Source organism: Notolepis coatsorum (assembly GCF_963971535.1).
Source record: "Notolepis coatsorum genome assembly, chromosome: 9".
Taxonomy (NCBI): domain Eukaryota; kingdom Metazoa; phylum Chordata; class Actinopteri; order Aulopiformes; family Paralepididae; genus Notolepis; species Notolepis coatsorum.
In genome coordinates, this window is record NC_140173.1 from 66,365,976 (window position 1) to 66,383,096 (window position 17,121).

The 17,121-nt window shown below is 41.3% G+C and overlaps 3 protein-coding genes across 3 annotated transcripts; all 3 read right to left on the reverse strand.

The window, feature by feature from the left end:
- Nucleotides 1-684: 684 nt before the first annotated feature.
- LOC311234035 (uncharacterized protein) lies at nt 685-6,819 on the reverse strand. The gene is made up of 3 exons (XM_084321124.1): nt 6,708-6,819; nt 2,160-2,283; nt 685-2,022 (listed from the first exon to the last, which is right to left on the reverse strand). The coding sequence occupies exons 1-3, from the start codon at nt 6,792-6,794 to the stop codon at nt 815-817; spliced, it is 1,419 nt and encodes a 472-aa protein (XP_084177250.1). The 5' UTR covers nt 6,795-6,819; the 3' UTR covers nt 685-814.
- Nucleotides 6,820-7,949: 1,130 nt separating this feature from the next.
- On the reverse strand, nt 7,950-11,094 carry LOC311234034 (uncharacterized protein). Its single transcript, XM_084321123.1, has 3 exons — nt 10,943-11,094; nt 9,361-9,484; nt 7,950-9,228 (listed from the first exon to the last, which is right to left on the reverse strand). The coding sequence occupies exons 1-3, from the start codon at nt 11,069-11,071 to the stop codon at nt 8,024-8,026; spliced, it is 1,458 nt and encodes a 485-aa protein (XP_084177249.1). The 5' UTR covers nt 11,072-11,094; the 3' UTR covers nt 7,950-8,023.
- Nucleotides 11,095-11,649: 555 nt separating this feature from the next.
- Nucleotides 11,650-16,503, reverse strand: LOC311234152 (uncharacterized protein). The gene is made up of 3 exons (XM_084321268.1): nt 16,376-16,503; nt 14,905-15,028; nt 11,650-14,772 (listed from the first exon to the last, which is right to left on the reverse strand). The coding sequence occupies exons 1-3, from the start codon at nt 16,460-16,462 to the stop codon at nt 13,565-13,567; spliced, it is 1,419 nt and encodes a 472-aa protein (XP_084177394.1). The 5' UTR covers nt 16,463-16,503; the 3' UTR covers nt 11,650-13,564.
- Nucleotides 16,504-17,121: the final 618 nt, after the last annotated feature.

The window sequence follows — 17,121 nt, forward strand, 5'->3', positions numbered from 1 at the left end:
AGAAAACAACGTTCCAAACTGTACACAAAGGCCAGCATTCTATAAAACAAATGATTTAATCCTCTGCATAGAGAGGTGTCAACTAACACATGCACCTGTAGATTGGTGTGGTTCACACTGAACCACTTGTGTCTTGTGCTTCACGTGAACCTGTCTGCATCAACACGTTTACAAATTATTACAAAGACGTTTCATTTTGAAATATGCAAATCACTGTTCAAAATATGTGATCTAACAACAAGATCCGATTAAAGGCAGTGTGTCGTTAGATTCTACTGTGGTAAAGAGGGAGGGAGTAGAGGAGCAATGATATGATTTACAAACCATTACGTGGGAATTATAAGTGATTACGCTGGGGCTTTTAGAGATTAACCTAGACGTTAAAAACATGGAAAGGCATTAATGTAGATCTTAAAGAACCGTGGGGTGAACAACGGGGCAACATTCATGTTTGCTTTGCTGATTCAAAGCGTCCTCTCTGGCAGGAGGTTACAATAAGGCTTTAGGCTACAGGTTTGACAGGAGACCCCGTCAACAACAGAGTGTTTTTCTGTATGACAACTAAGGCCAGGTGGAGCTCTGGAATATCAAATAGGTCTTCCAGTAAAAGCAAACAAAATCGGGAAATAAGTTACACAAGAAAAAGTATTAACATCATTGACATTTTATTAACATTGGCTTGAATAGAGGAAAGTGATATTTCCATCTAAAATACTTATATATGGAGACATTTGAAAGAAAACAACGTTCCAAACTGTACACAAAGGCCAGCATTCTAGAAAACACATAATTTAATCCTCTGCATGGAGAGGTGTCAACTAACACATGCACCTGTAGATTGGTGTGGTTCACACTGAACCACTTGTGTCTTGTGCTTCACGTGAACCCTCTGGTGACTCTTCAGGAAGTCCAACAGACGGAACCTCTTGCCACACTCCGAGCAGCTGTACGGCAGTTCCCCTGTGTGAACACTCTTGTGCCTCTCTAAGTTACTAGCCATAGAGAAGTTGCTCCCACAGATCAGACACCCGTACGGTCTCTCACTCGCCCGCGCGTTCTTGAGGCCTCCTAGAGTCTGTTCGCCCTCAACGTCCGTCCCAAGGACCTCACACCGAGTCGGCTTCCTCGAGTGAGTCCTCTTCTTGTGTAGGTTCAACAGAGAGGGATACAGAAACTTCTTGGCGCAACCCGCGACCTCACAGATGTATTTCTTGTGCTTCCGTTGTGCGTCCTCGGGCGGGAGTTCCTCTGCATGCTTGTTGATCATGTGATGCTTTAGGTTCCTGTAGCTTTTCCCACAAATGGGACAGAGCTGTCTCTCGTCCGTGTGAGTCATCTGGTGGTTCTTAAGGCCCTCCGCCTGAGTGAAGCCTTTCCCACAGGTGAGGCAGCGGAAGGGTTTCACGTCTCTGTGTACGAGCTTGTGTCGCGTCAGGTGCCCCGACTGGTAGAAACCGTTCCCGCATATGTCGCAGATAAAGGATTTCTCGGAGTGAGTCTGTTTGTGCGTTTTGAGTTGGCTGATTGTCGTGTACGACTTTCCACATATCTCACACTGGAACATCCTCTCCCCTCTGTGAAGCCTGTGGTGTCTGTCTCGATGAGGCTTGTGACTGAAGGTTTTCTCACAGTGGTCACAGCTGTACGGCCTCTCCACTACCTGGTGCACGTGTCTCTCGTGGTCCCGGAGGTCAATGACGGCTGAGAAAAGTGCGCCACAGTGTCTGCACACATGCTGGACTCTGGATGAATTTGTAATCATCACGTTGGACTCTACTACACGTCTCATCTTCTTCCTCGCTTCCCGTGCCGCGCTGCGATCTTTCTCTCTCCTGGCCGTGATGGAAAAGGTTGCAGAGGAACGAATGTAATGATGATCGAGATCCACGGCAGGAGAAGTGGAGTCCTCTTCACGTGGAAAAACTGGCGAGGACCCGTCACCGTGTGCAGATGTGGAGTCCCTTCCATCCTGCAGCGTCTCACACACATCCTCTCCAGAAGAGGCACCAGTGTCGTTTTCACCTGCAAGAGTGAAGCAGTGAAAAATAGCCAACAAATTAGTAATAATTTCAAATATATGCTCCAAACCAAACCTCATTAATAAACACTTGTTGAAAACAGGAATAAACTGTATTCCTGTATCCTGGTTTCTCACTCACCCTCTGGTTCACTGTGTAGGGGCTTCTCTGGATCTTCATGTCTGCTAGTGATCTCTTTGAAAAGCTTGATTATAGTGTTTGAAGCCTCTATACATTTTATCCTCACCAGAGTATCAAGTTTACCCTGAAATAGAAAAAACAACAACAATTCAACAATTGACCAATGACAAATTCAGTAGACATTGCAACAAAAAATCATCTAATCATAGGTTTGCATGTTACTTTGCTTTTACCTTGCATCCTTTTACATAATATCCTAAAACTATTTCTGTGTTTGACTCAATATCAGCTACATCCATCAAATCACAAGCTCACAAGTCAAACTTTTCTAACAGGACTTCCCCTCATAAGAGGATGATTTTGCAGGTATTAAGATACGATAATATATTCCTTTCTTGATCCCCCTGGGGAAATTCGGATGTCATAGCAGCATGGGGTACAGGTATGGGCATGGTAATAGTAGAAATACATAAATATAGGCAATACAATTATATCTGAATATTAAAGAAATAAGAAAAAATAAATAAAGAGTGTAAACAATATAATTAACTCTGAATAGAAGAATAAACAGTGTAATCAAAGGTGCCCTATCAGTTATATTATACGTTACAATAAATATGGGCAACAGATCATTTGAATCTGAATCTATACTATAAGTAAAGTAAACAGTATATGGGTGGAGTAACGCAAGGTACCCTAACTGGCATGATATAGGCTACGTCATAGATTATTGATTGATTGATTGAACATTTTTATTAACAGATTGCAGAATGGGTACAGTACAGTACAGCTCAATACACACAATTGTTATGGGGATGCAGAGCAGACCAAAGAAAGACTTTCGTCTTGTTTACATCAGGGTCCCCCATTTTCAATTCATAATGACATTTATGACATACACAACAACATACAGATATACACACAGATATAAAAATCTAATCATCTAATCGAATCTAATCATGACATACAGATATACAGTACTGTTACATTTGTCATTTGTGACATACAAGATATGGAAATATACAGTACTGTTAAACAGAGATCCTAACAGTGAATATATACATACGAGGGGGAGGGAAATGTTAGTACATTAGGAGGGGGTGGGTGGGTGGGAGGGTGTTCGGACATTTATGGGGGCCAGTTTCGAATTGCAGCCTCCTCTTTGAGAGTGGTTTTGAAGGTGGGTAGGGATTCACATTTTTTTACGGCTATGGGTAGGGCGTTCCACATTGATGTGGCATAATTGCGAAACGTGTTAAGTCCCTTGTTTGAGCCGAATCTGGGTTGCACATGATTTGTGGAACTCCCTCTGGTGTTATGGTCGTGGTATTCACTGACCTTTGGGAAGTACCTCGACATGTGCATGGGTACCTTAGTGGTGTAGTGTATCTTGTAGACCAGGCCCATTGCAAGTTGTTGTACTCTGTCGTCTACTCTAAGCCATCCTAGGTTGTCAAAATGGGCTGGGGTGAGGTGTGTTTTAGGAGTATGGTCTGATTGATTGATTGAAAACTTTATTAACAGATTGCAGAATGGGTACAGTACAGTTCAATACATACAATTGTTAAGGGGATGCAGACCAGAGAAAGACTTTCGTCTTGTTTACATCAGGGTCCCCCATTTTCAATTCATCATAACATATATGACATACAGATAGACAGTACTGCTACATCTATACATTTATGACATACCAGATTTGCAAATACAGTACTGTTTGTGATACGAAAAGAGTCCAGAAAAGAGAGTATATACATTTGACGTAGAAACTGTACATTGGAGGAGGTTGGGTAGGTGGGGGGGAGGTTGGGTAGGAGGGGTGGGTGGGGGACACTCTACAACTCTACAAGCAAAACTGTACATTGGAATATTGACAAGACCATACTTTGTAATTTACTGTACATTGGAGGGGGTTGTGTTAGGACATCAAGCAGTAGTCTGACCATTTTGTTTTGTGATGTTTGTAGTCTTGTTTTTAGTGCCTTTGAGGTGCTTTGGTACCATGAGGTGCAAGCATAGTAGTAGTACCCTTGAATAAGTGCTCCTGCTAGAGTCTTCAGGGTATTCTTGTTTAACAAAGAGGAGATCCGGTACAAGAATCTTGTTCGTTGGTTGACTTTTTTGATTACATTGTTTGCCATTTTGTCACAGGAAAGATTTGCCTCTAGGATGGACCCCAGGTATGTAATTTCATCTTTCCTTGTGACAATATTGTCACCCAGCACTGTCTGTAACAGAGAAATCGTTTGTCTTGCTGAGTTTGTTATTTGATCCGAAGAGAATGGACTCTGTAATGATAGTTTGTTATCAGCGAGCCAGGTGCAGATTTTGCCGAGTTCCGAGCTGAGGGCTTTTTCTACCTGCAACTTGTCCTTGTCAGAGAGACCAGCAGGGCTGAGTCATCCGCAAACAGGAACAAGTTGCAGTCACAAGCTGACAACATGTCATTTACATAAATTAGGAACAGTAACGGTCCTAGTATGCTTCCTTGTGGAACACCACAGCTCACTGGGAGGGGGGGGGGGGGGTAGTGTACCGTTTACCTCCACCATCTGTTCATTCCCCTCCAGGTAGGATTGCATCCAGCTCACTCATAAACGATCAAAACCTATTGCTTTTAGCTTGTCAATCAAAATGGAGTGATTGACAGTGTCAAATGCCTTTTGTAGGTCCAGCATGACCATGCAGCAGAATTTCCCCACGTCCACCTCTTGTTTGATGTGGTCGTTCAAATAGAGAAGGCATGTGTCAGTGGAGTGGGATGTTCTGAAGCCAGATTGGAATTTGTAGATTCGATTTTTTTCCACGAGGTACTTTTCGACCTGTTCGTAGACCATTTTTTCCATAACTTTCGAGATGGAGGTAAGAATAGAAACAGGGCGGTAGTTGCCTGGGTCTAATTTACTGCCTTTTTGTGGAGGGGGGTCACTCTCGCAATTTTGAAGTATTTGGGGACGTGTCCCTGTTTTATGGAAAGGTTTATTATGCGTGTGCTGACAGCTTCTGAGTCTCTGAGGAATTTGGATGGGATATTGTCATGGCCAATGGCCTTGTTAGGTTGGAGGGCGTTCAGTTTTCTGAGTACCTCAGCTGTTACCATTTCGAGTTTGAAGTCGTCTTTGCGGACCCCTAGGTTTTTGTAGTAGGCTAGGATGTGTTCTACCCCAAAATGCCCAGAGTGGGAGGGTAGTTTATTAACCAGTGTTGTGGCTATGTTTGTGAAGAAAATTTTAAGTATTTGGCCACATCCAGCTTGTCTGTAATGAGGGTGTTGTCTGTCTTTATGTTTATGTTTGTAAATCTGGTTTTTAGTTTTTTGCTGCAGCCTAGTTGGTTGTTGAGTAATTTCCAAAGTTCACATGGTTTGTTTTTGTTTTCCTCAGTTTTGTCATTGATGAAATTTTTTTTGCTGATTTGATCATGGTGTTTATGTAACAGATGGTACCGCGAAGCAGTCAAGAATCACGATGGACTTCTGACGTTGTGAAGTGACTGTGGCACGGTAGCGGTACCGCAAGTAAAACTCACTCCCCAGAGGCATCCAGACCGAGTGCTTAGAAGTGAATTCACCTCTTGGTACAGAGATCTGTGATGTCGCCCGCGGTGCGGGAGACCGGGGTTCGACTCCCACTCATGGCATGTTCAGATAGAACCGGTTACATTTACATCGTTTCTTAGTCTGTTTCTTTGTATTTTGAGTTCAACCACGTGGGCTTGGAGATCTCCGTTTGTGCTTTTGGCAAGCTTTGACTGACTTATGAAGTTCAAAGCATTTTTTGTCTCTGGATTTCATAGCAGTCAATATTTCAGAGTGCATCCATGGCTCAGCGCGATTTTTAACCCTGGTGGTTCTTATGGGGGCCATGTTGTTGAGTATTGTAGAGAATTTGGTTTTGAATCCTAGCCATGTTTCTTCAACTAGTGTACCACTGAGCTCATCTGACCAGTCCATGCTCTCCAGTTCTTGGTTAAAGGCCTCGGTAGAGTAGGTTTTGAGGTCCCTGGATGTGACTGTTTTGTGACAGCCAGACTTATAGGTCTATTCCAGTATTTACACCACCGATTTCCGGTGACGGCAGAAAAACATTTGACCTCCCTATTAATATCAGTTCACAAATCCAACTTTTCTAACAGGACCTCTCCCCCATAAAGAGGCAGATTTATCAGATATTCCAGTATTTACTTTTAAAGTTAAATCCAAATAATTTAAGGACCTGAATGAATGAAAACTTTATTTAACATATTGCAGAATGGGTACAATACAGTACGGCTAAGGGGATGCAGACCAGAGAAAGACGTTTGTCTTGTTTACATCAGGGTCCCCCATTGTACCTGATGCTAACGTTGTCTATGTTTACATGTGACATAATAAATATTTAGCGTTACATTTGGTGTGGCAGTTAGCCTTGGGGCAGGACATAATTGATTTAGCTACAACTGCATTTCATTTGGATGTCAAACAGTACACCACAAACCGGAAGTGCTAACTTGCCTTTAGGGGAGCTGTAGCTGTTAGCTTAGCGTTAGCTACCGATCGAGTGCATTCCTTACCTCATCTTCGCCATTAGTTGCACTATCAACATGAACCGTTTTGCTTAGTGATATCTCTGCTATGACATCGTTTGCAAGGACATTCATTACAGAAACAAGTTGTGCATTAAAAGTCTCTAAATTATACATCTTATTTAGAAGGCTAGATCAACGCAAGTTCCGGTCGTAAAGTTCTCCTTCGTCATCTGGTCATTGATTGATTGAAAACTTTATTAGCAGATTGGAGAATGGGAACAATACAGCTCAATACAGACCAGAGAAAGACTTTCGTCTTGTTTACATCAGGGTCCCCCATTTTCAATTCATCTATACATTTATGACATACCAGATTTGCAAATACAGTACCGTTTGTGATACAAAAAGAGGAATATAATCCATGTATCCGAGGTGTTTATATAATATTAATGTACAGCTCAGCTTCCATTTGTAAATAATGAAAAAGAGACACGACTCATCAAGAGAACTCCTCCTAACAAGACGACACTGATGGTACCTATGGTGATTTTACTTGGACACGGCTACATTTTCTAATTCAAAGCTGTAAGCACCTACATTTTAAACAATTTGGATGTAATGGCACAAACCAAAATGTTATGAGCACAAGTCTGTCACTAATTCATTGTCAATGGACCAACTCCAAAAAGGGCCACTTGATGGCATCACTTTTCTGTTTTCTTTAAGAAGGAAATCCGTTATTAAAAGTTTTAGAGGGAGATCTGACCAGATGACACAGAGTTAGTTATTCTAAAAGGTAGCATGTTAATAAAAAAAACACTACAGGTAACAGATGTCCTTGATATAAGGAGTACTGGTTGATAACACTTAAGAAGCCTGTATACGTATTTTCTTAACTGCTAAATTAAGTAAGTCTTGATGCTCAGATTCCCTTAGGAGACAGTTGTCTGTTTAAAGATATTACCTTAACTCAGAAAGATAATTGGAATAAGATACTGTAGATTGTGAATCCATTTAATAGGTACTCTGAGATACAGCTGTCAGACAGCGACCTCTCCAAGGAAAAGAGGCCACTTGATATTAAACTTTGTTTATATGTTTTGTTTTTGTCTGATATGAGAGTTGGAGTTGAGTGGGGATAGAGGAGGGGTTGCTATCGCTGGACACACCTCAGGTTCTGCCAAGAGATGTTGTGAAGTTCAGTGTAAGAAATTACAAAATACATTTAAAGAAAAAAATTCCATGTTATTTAATATAATTATCTGTAACTGGAAATAATCTGCCAAGAATATGTCAGGAGAACATTCAACAACACAGCTCCCTCATATTGGAGCAAACATGTACCCCGAGTCCTCCTGTTCTTAGCAGTCTTCTGCTGGAGCCTCTTTCATCTTCTGCCTCAAATGACCTTGGGTCTTCTGATGAGCTTTCAAGAAGGTCAACAACCTGAAACGCTTCCCACACACCTTGCAGTGGAACGGCGCTTCACCCGTGTGGATACTTGCGTGTCTCCTGTAGGAGGGGGTTGAAGGGAAGGTCTTTCCGCAGGTCGCACATTTGTAGGGTCTTTCACCTGTGTGGATGTACCTGTGGTCTTTTAAAGTGTCCTTCAGCCTAAAGCTCTTCCCACAGATGTCACAGTGATACGGCTTCTCTCCTGTGTGAGTCATCTCGTGTAACTTGTATTGTGAGGCATGTAGGTACTTCTTATCACAGATCTCGCAGGTGATGACATTTTTGTTCAGTGGTACTTTCTTGGCTGTGATGTCATGTGCGTGCTTATTGATCATGTGATTGCTTAAACATCTGTAACTTTTCCCACAAATGGCACACAGCTGTTTCTCATCAGTGTGAGTAATCTTGTGTTTTTTCAGATTTTCAGCCTGGTTGAACCCCTTTCCACAAATGTCACAACAAAATGGCCTGGCTTCTTGTTCCACGTCTTTGTGTACGAGCTTGTGTCGCTTCAGGTGCCCCGACTGGTAGAAACCGCTCCCGCATATGTCGCAGATAAAGGATTTCCCGGAGTGAGTCTGTTTGTGCGTTTTGAGTTGGCTGCTTGTCGTGTACGACTTTTCACATTTCTCACACTGGAACATCCTCTCCCCTCTGTGAAGCCTGTGGTGTCTGTCTCGATGAGGCTTGTGACTGAAGGTTTTCTCACAGTAGTCGCAGCTGTACGGCCTCTCCACTACCTGGTGCACGTGTCTCTCGTGGTCCCTGAGGTCAATGACGGCTGAGAAAAGTGTGCCACAGTGTCTGCACACATGCTGGACTCTGGGTGACTTTGTAATCATCACGCTGGGCTCTGCTACACTTCTCCTCCTCTTCTTCTTCTTCCTCGCTTCCCGTGCCGTGCTGCGGTCTTTCCCTCTCCTGGGCATGATAGAAAAGGTTGCAGAGGAACGAATGTAATGATGATCGAGATCCACGGCAGGAGAAGTGGAGTCCTCTTCACGCGGGGGAACCGGTGGAGACCCGTCACCGTGTGCAGATGTGGAGTCCCTTCCATCCTGCAGCGTCTCACACACATCCTCTCCAGAAGAGGCACCGGTGTCGTTTTCACCTGCAAGAGTGAAGCAGTGAAACATAGCCAACAAATTAGTAATAATTTCAAATATCTACTCCAAACCTCATTAATAAACACTTGTTGAAAACAGGAATAAACTGTATTCCTCTCCTGGGTACAACAACTCACCCTCTGGTTCACTGTGTAGGGGCTTCTCTGGATCTTCATGTCTGCTAGTGATCTCTTTGAAAAGCTTGATTATAGTGTTTGAAGCCTCTATACATTTTATCCTCACCAGAGTATCAAGTTGACCCTGAAATAGAAAAAACAACAATTGACAAATTCACTTGAAATTGTAACTAAAGGAAATTCTACCCATTTGAATGCTTTTAACAGATTAATTATCATCCGTGCCGCAGGACAGTTCAGTAAAAAGATTTTTTAAGCATACATCAGACTGACTTTGAAGAGCCATAAACTGTTGCATTCCCAAACCCCGATTTAAGTTTTAATATATATTATACAATTGCGGGTTCTGGATAGTTCTAGGCTATATATAATAACCCTATGTCCTAATATTACTTTCCACAACATAGGTCTACTTGAAAACACAAACTAAAAGTCTAGCAGGTATGTTTTACTTTTTAAGACGTGACATGAAACAAGTCTCTCACTTGAGTGATCAATTTTAACAAAACAACAAACACTTAAGCTATCTATGCAACTAATAATAGGTTTGCGTGTTGCTTTACTTTTAATTCAAACCCTTTTACATAATATCCTGCATCTATTTCTGTGTTTGACTTAATATCAGCTACATCAAATCACAAGTTCACAAGTCAAACTTTTCTAACAGGACTTTCCCTCATAAGAGAAGGATTTCAAGTTCCTTTATTAGTTGTCATACAGAAGTACAGAATACTTTTATACAAAATGCTTCTTTCTGTTACGCTCCAGAGACTGTGCTAGACAAAAATAGATAAGTATAAAATAAAATAAGTATAGCAAGTATAAAATAGAAGTCACGTACGTAGACACAAGTGTTCAGTATGTACAATGCAGAGTAGAAGTAACTGAGTTACCATACAATATACTAATATACAATAACTATATAGTGCAAAGGAGAAATGGGATGAGGTACAATTTACAGTAAGGTGTAATGAGGTATGGGTAAGGTTGTAGTGCAAATTCTTTACCAATACATATAAAGTGTTTAGGTGTTCTAAAGTGTGTAAAGTGGGTGCTGCAGTGAGTTGTTTGTTTACTCAGCTGATAGAGTTATACCCTTCTTGCTGTCTTGTCGCACAGAACTTGTAAGTCGCTTTGGATAAAAAGCGTCAGCTAAATGACTAAATGTAAATGTAATGTAAAGTGAGTGTGTGAGTGTGTGCGTGTGGATGTGTGTGCTGTGAGTGCATTTGATGGTTGTTACATAGTGTTATTGTTCGTTGAGCATCCTGATGGCCTGCAGGTATTCCAGTATTAACACTTCTAAAGTTAAATCCAAATACTTGAAGGACCTTGTATGAACTCTGCTGCCAATGTTGTCTATATTTACAGAGGCACATTATAACATAATGAATGGTTAGTTAATGTTGTCTATATTTACAGAGTCAGATTATAACATAATGAATGGTGAGCGTTAGATTTGAGATTTTACAATGAATTTCATTTAGTTGTCGAAGCCGACAAACCGGAAGTGATCAATAGATTTTAAGGGAGCTGTAGCTAGCTAGCTTAGCGTTATCTACCGACCGAGTGCATTCCTTACCTCATCTTCACCATTAGTTGCACTATCAACGTGGAACGTTTTGCTTAATTTGATCTCTGCTATAACATCGTTTGCAAGGACATTCATTACAGAAACAAGTTGTACATTAAAAGTATCTAAATTATACATCGTATTTAGAAGGATTGCTATGATCACGCGGAAACAGGGGAAAGTAACGCAACTTCCGGTCTTCTTCTTCTTCGGTGTTTAAATGGCGAATCGCAACCACTCGGAGAATTATGGCCACCTACTGTTCATTTATTCAATCTTCATTTTAGATCCTTGTCCTCAGACCAGTGTTTTTAAGACATTTGAAGATCAGCATAGTGCTGTCAGGCGATAAAAAAAAATCTAATTAATTACAGGATTTGTAATTAATTAATCGCATAACCATTTTATGCCTGATATTCTATATTCTATAATCATATTTCAAATTGCATGTGTCCGGATGGCAGAATTCAGTACTGTATCTACAAAACCTTCCGTTTAATCATCTTCCATCTATTAATTTGCTTAGATTTTTCAGGTCTGGTCAATTTGAGCATGGTGTTATTCACAGTCAAAGATAATAAAAAAAAAAGTAATTGATATTCTCATTTGGTTCATTACAATTTACTCAAGCCTAGTAACAGACACTTTTCCCTGAGATCCATAGATGTCCCTAGAATCAGATACCAAGAACATGCAAATTGACCATATAAAAAAAAAAGTCTGTAAATGTGTATTCTACATTCTTATGGAATGAATAAGGTAAAAAAAAAAAAAAAATGCTTGAGACAGAAACATTTCACCAATTCCATGTTAATTAATATCATTATCTGTAACTGCAAATAATCTGTCAAGAATAAGTCAGCAGAACATTCAACAACACAGCTTCCTCATATTGGAGGCAAACATGAACAGTCAAAAACAATGAAATGAAACAATCAAAATGTGATTTGTGATTAAGCTTTAATTTGAGGGTATTTACATCCAAATCAGGTGAACGGTGTAGGAATTACAACAATGTCTATATGTGCCTTTTTAAGGGACCAAAGGTAATTGCTCGGCTGCTCAGCTGTTCCATGGCCAGGTGTGTATTATTCCCTCATTATTTAATTTACAAAGAGCAGATAAAAGGTCTAGAGTTAAAGTGTGGTATTTGCATTTGGAATCTGTTGCTGTCAACTCTCAATATTAGGTCCAAAGAGCCGTCACTATCAGTGAAGCCAAGCCATCATTAGGCTGAAAAATCCAAACAAACGCATCAGAGAGATAGCAAAAACATTAGGTGTCGCCAAATCAACCGTTTGGTACATTCTTAAACAGAAAGAAGCACTGGTGAGCTAAGCAACACGAAAAGACCCAGAAGACAACGGAAAACAACTGGTGGATGATAGAATAATTATTTCCCAGATGAAGAAAAACCTCTTCACAACAGTTGGCTAGATCTGTGTCAAAGTCAACAATCAAGAGAAGATTCACTCTGGTGAATACAATGGGTTCACCACAAGATGTAAACCATTGGTAAACCTCAAAAACAGGAAAACCAGATTAGTTAGCCATTAGTTGTACAGATGAGATCAACTTGTACCAGAATGATAGGGAGAGAAGAGTATGGAGAAGGAAACGAATGGCTCATGATCCAAAGCATATCACCTCATCAGTGAAGCATGGTGGTGGTAGTGTTATGGCGCAGGCATGTATGGCTTCCAATGGAACTGGTTCCCTTGTATTTATTGATGTGCCTGCTGACAAAAGCAGCAGGATGAACTCTGAAGTGTTTCAGGAAATATGATCTGCTCATATTCAGCCAAATGCTTCAGAACTCATTGGACGGCGCTTCACAGTGCAGATGGACAATGACTGGAAGCATACTGCAAAAGCAACCAAAGAGCTTTTAAGGCAAAGAAGTGGAATGTTATGCAATGGCCAAGTGAATTACCTGACCTGAATACAATTGAGCATGCATTTCACTTGCTGAAGACAATACTGAAAATGCCCCAAGAACAAGCAGGAACTGAAGACAGTTGCAGTAGAGGCCTGGCAGAGCATCACCAGGGATGAAACCCAGCATCTGGTGATGTCTATAGGTTCCAGACTTACGGCTGTCATCGACTGCAAAGGATTTGCAACCAAGTATTAAAAGTGACAATTTAATTTATGAATTTGGTCCCTTAACGAGTGGGGCGGGGGCACGTGTAGGCGTGGGGCGACAGTGACTCAGGAGGTAGAGCAATTGTCTGGTAATCGAAAGGTTCCCGGTTCGATTTACAGCTCCTCCTGGGCAGCGTGTCAAAGTGTCCTTGAGCAAGACACTTGACTTAACCCCCAATTGCTCCCGATGAGCAGGTTGGCACATTGCAATGGTTGCCTCTGCAGTCGGTGTGTGAATGTGAGGAACAAACATTGTGAAGCGCTTTGAATAAAAGCTATATAAATGCACCATTTAATGTAGAAACTGTTGTAATTCCTACACTGTTCACCTGATTTGGATGTAAATACCCTCAAGTTAAAGCTCTGCACTTAAAGCACATCTTAACCGTTTACTTTCAAGTCCATTGTGGTGTACAGAGCCAATTGTGAGAATAGTGTCAATGTCCAAATATTTATGGACCCAACTGTACCCGAGTCCTCCTGTTCTCAGCTGTCTTCTGCTGGAGCGTCTTTCATCTTCTGCCTCAAATGACCTTGGGTCTTCTGATGAGCTTTCAAGAAGGTCAACAACCTGAAACGCTTCCCACACACCTTGCAATGGTACGGCATTTCACCCGTGTGGATGCTTGTGTGTCTCCTGTAGGAGGGAGTTGAAGGGAAGCTCTTTCCACAGGTCGTACATTTGTAGGGTCTTTCACCTGTGTGGATGTACCTGTGGTCTTTTAAAGTGTCCTTCAGCCTAAAGCTCTTCCCACAGATGTCACAGTGATACGGCTTCTCTCCTGTGTGAGTCATCTCGTGTAACTTGTATTGTGAGGCATGTAGGTACTTCTTATCACAGATCTCGCAGGTGATGACATTTTTGTTCAGTGGTACTTTCTTGGCTGTGATGTCATGTGCATGCTTATTGATCGTGTGATTGCTTAAACATCTGTAACTTTTCCCACAAATGGCACACAGCTGTTTCTCATCAGTGTGAGTAATCTTGTGTTTTTTCAGATTTTCAGCCTGGTTGAACCCCTTTCCACAAATGTCACAACAAAATGGCCTGGCTTCTTGTTCCACGTCTTTGTGTACGAGCTTGTGTCGCTTCAGGTGCCCCGACTGGTAGAAACCGCTCCCGCATATGTCGCAGATAAAGGATTTCTCGGAGTGAGTCTGTTTGTGCGTTTTGAGTTGGCTGCTTGTCGTGTACGACTTTTCACATTTCTCACACTGGAACATCCTCTCCCCTCTGTGAAGCCTGTGGTGTCTGTCTCGATGAGGCTTGTGACTGAAGGTTTTCTCACAGTAGTCGCAGCTGTATGGCCTCTCCACTACCTGGTGCACGTGTCTCTCGTGGTCCCTGAGGTCAATGACTGCTGAGAAAAGTGTGCCACAGTGTCTGCACACATGCTGGACTCTGGGTGACTTTGTAATCATCACGCTGGGCTCTGCTACACTTCTCCTCCTCTTCTTCTTCTTCTTCCTTGCTTCCCGTGCCGTGCTGCGGTCTTTCCCTCTCCTGGGCATGATGGAAAAGGTAGCAGAGGAACGAATGTAATGATGATCAAGATTCACGGCAGGAGAAGTGGAGTCCTCTTCACGCAGGGGAACCGGTGGAGACCCGTCACCGTGTGCAGATGTGGAGTCCCTTCCATCCTGCAGCGTCTCACACACATCCTCTCCAGAAGAGGCACCAGTGTCGTTTTCACCTGCAAGAGTGAAGCAGTGAAACATAGCCAACAAATTAGTAATCATTTCAAATATCTACTCCAAACCTCATTAATAAACACTTGTTGAAAACGGGAATAAACTGTATTCCTCTCCTGGGTACAACAACTCACCCTCTGGTTCACTGTGTAGGGGCTTCTCTGGATCTTCATGTCTGCTAGTGATCTCTTTGAAAAGCTTGATTATAGTGTTTGAAGCCTCTATACATTTGATCCTCACAAGAGTATCAAGAAGACCCTGAAATAGAAAAAACAACAATTGACCAATGACAAATCCACTAGACATTGCAACTAAAGGGGAATTACACCCATTTTAAGAATTCGCATTTGTGCGACAGTTCAGTAAGGAAAAATGGAAATCATACATCACACTAACTTGAGTGATTGTTTATTCAATCTGAACAAAAAAACAAACATTTAGATATCTATGCATCTAATCATAGTGTTCCTATGCTTTTACATACATTCTGTGTTTGACTTAATATTAGGAAGTCAAACGTTCTGTTGTAATGTAAGCAAATGGGAGCTCCGCTCACAATTGATTGAACATTTTATTAACAGATTGCAGAATGGGTACAATACAGTACGGCTCAATACACACAATTGAAAGACTTTATTCTTGTTTACATCAGGGTCCCCCATTTTCTATTCATAACATACACGACATACAGTACTGTTACATCCAGACATTTATGACATACAAGATATACAAATATACAGTACTGTTTATTTACAGACAGAGTTTCTAAAAGAGAATATATACATTTGAGGGGGAGGAAACTGTACATTGCGGGGGTTGGACATTTACCGGGGCCAGTTTCGAATTGCGGCCTCCCGTAGGTGCTTTTTTAGAGCGGTTTTGAAGGTGGGTAGGGATTCACATTATTTTACGGCTGTGGGTAGGGCGTTCGAAATTGTTGTGGCATAATTGCAAAACGTGTTTAGTCCCTTGTTTGAGCCGAATCTGGGTTGGACATGATTTGTGGAACTCCCTCTGGTGTTGTGGTCGTGGTATTCACTGACCTTTGGGAAGTATTTTGACATGTACATGGGTACCTTAGTGGTGTAGTGTATCTTGTAGACCAGGCCCATTGCAAGTTGCTGTACTCTGTCGTCTACTCTAAGCCATCCTAGGTTGTCAAAATGGGCATTTACAATCCTCTCAGAGCTCAAAAAGCATTTGGTCAAGTGGTTACAGGAAGTTGCTGTAACAACATTATTATTTCGATAGTAAAATCTAACGTTGTATACCACCTCAGAGGTGGAATATAAAAAAATTCTAACAGGGGCTGATTTTGCAGATATTCCAGCATTTACACATTTAAAAGTTAAATAAAAATACTTTAAGCACATTGTATAAACTCTGCTGCTAACGTTGTCTAAATTTACAGTTATGTGTGACATAATACACATGTAGCGTTACATGTGGTGTGGCAGTTAGCCTTGGGGCAGGACATAATATTGATTTAGCTACAACTGCATTTCATTTGGATGCCAAACAAAACAAACCGGAAGTGCTCAATTGACTTTAAGTGAGCTGTAGCTGTTAGCTTAGCGTTAGCTAACAATAGAGTACATTCCTTACCTCATCTTCGCCATTAGTTGCACTATCAACATGCACCGTTTTGCTTAGTGTTATCTCTGCTATGACATCGTTTGCGAGGACATTCATTACAGAAACAAGTTGTACATTAAAAGACTCTAAATTATACATCTTGCTCAGAGCTCACGCAGAAACAGGGCGGAAACGGGGAAAGCTACGCAACTTCCGGTCGTAAAAGTTCTTTCGTCATCTCATCGTCTGCCTACGTCACTACATGTTTAATTTGTTTCGTCAATTAATTGTTATCTGTATTGTTTTCATAATAATAAATAAAGAACACGTTTCTATAAATATAAAGTCCGTTATTTGCTTGTTTTGGTATGTCTGATTTTGTACAATCATTCATGTTTTGCCAACACAAAAATTAAGAATGAAAGTTTAAACACCTGGTAAAATTGTGAATCCTTGATTAATCGCAACACCCTTTTATTGTCTATATTCACCTGTTTGTGTCATATTGTAAACCCTGCCACGTGTTAAAATGTTTAAAAGGAAAACGCGCCTAATATAATCCATGTAGCCGATGTGTTTATATAATACTGTACAGCTCAGCTTCCATTTGTAAATATGAACGAGACACGACTCATCAAGAGAACTCTTACAAGACACTGATGGTACCTATGGTGATTTTACTTTGAAATGGCTACATTTTCAAATTCAAAGCTATAAGCACCTACGGGAGGCTGCCATTCGAAACTGGCCACCGTAAATATCCAACCCCCCCCCCC

Excerpts from the sequence above, each read along its gene's own strand:
- LOC311234035 (XM_084321124.1), bottom strand. The coding sequence starts at position 6,794 with ATGAATGTCCTTGCAAACGATGTCATAGCAGAGATATCACTAAGCAAA. Across the intron at positions 2,284-6,707 it reads CAACTAATGGCGAAGATGAG|GGTAAACTTGATACTCTGGT; the intron begins GTAAGGAATGCA and ends TTTCTATTTCAG. Across the intron at positions 2,023-2,159 it reads CCTACACAGTGAACCAGAGG|GTGAAAACGACACTGGTGCC; the intron begins GTGAGTGAGAAA and ends TCACTCTTGCAG.
- LOC311234034 (XM_084321123.1), bottom strand. The coding sequence starts at position 11,071 with ATGTATAATTTAGATACTTTTAATGTACAACTTGTTTCTGTAATGAAT. Across the intron at positions 9,485-10,942 it reads CAACTAATGGTGAAGATGAG|GGTCAACTTGATACTCTGGT; the intron begins GTAAGGAATGCA and ends TTTCTATTTCAG. Across the intron at positions 9,229-9,360 it reads CCTACACAGTGAACCAGAGG|GTGAAAACGACACCGGTGCC; the intron begins GTGAGTTGTTGT and ends TCACTCTTGCAG.
- LOC311234152 (XM_084321268.1), bottom strand. The coding sequence starts at position 16,462 with ATGAATGTCCTCGCAAACGATGTCATAGCAGAGATAACACTAAGCAAA. Across the intron at positions 15,029-16,375 it reads CAACTAATGGCGAAGATGAG|GGTCTTCTTGATACTCTTGT; the intron begins GTAAGGAATGTA and ends TTTCTATTTCAG. Across the intron at positions 14,773-14,904 it reads CCTACACAGTGAACCAGAGG|GTGAAAACGACACTGGTGCC; the intron begins GTGAGTTGTTGT and ends TCACTCTTGCAG.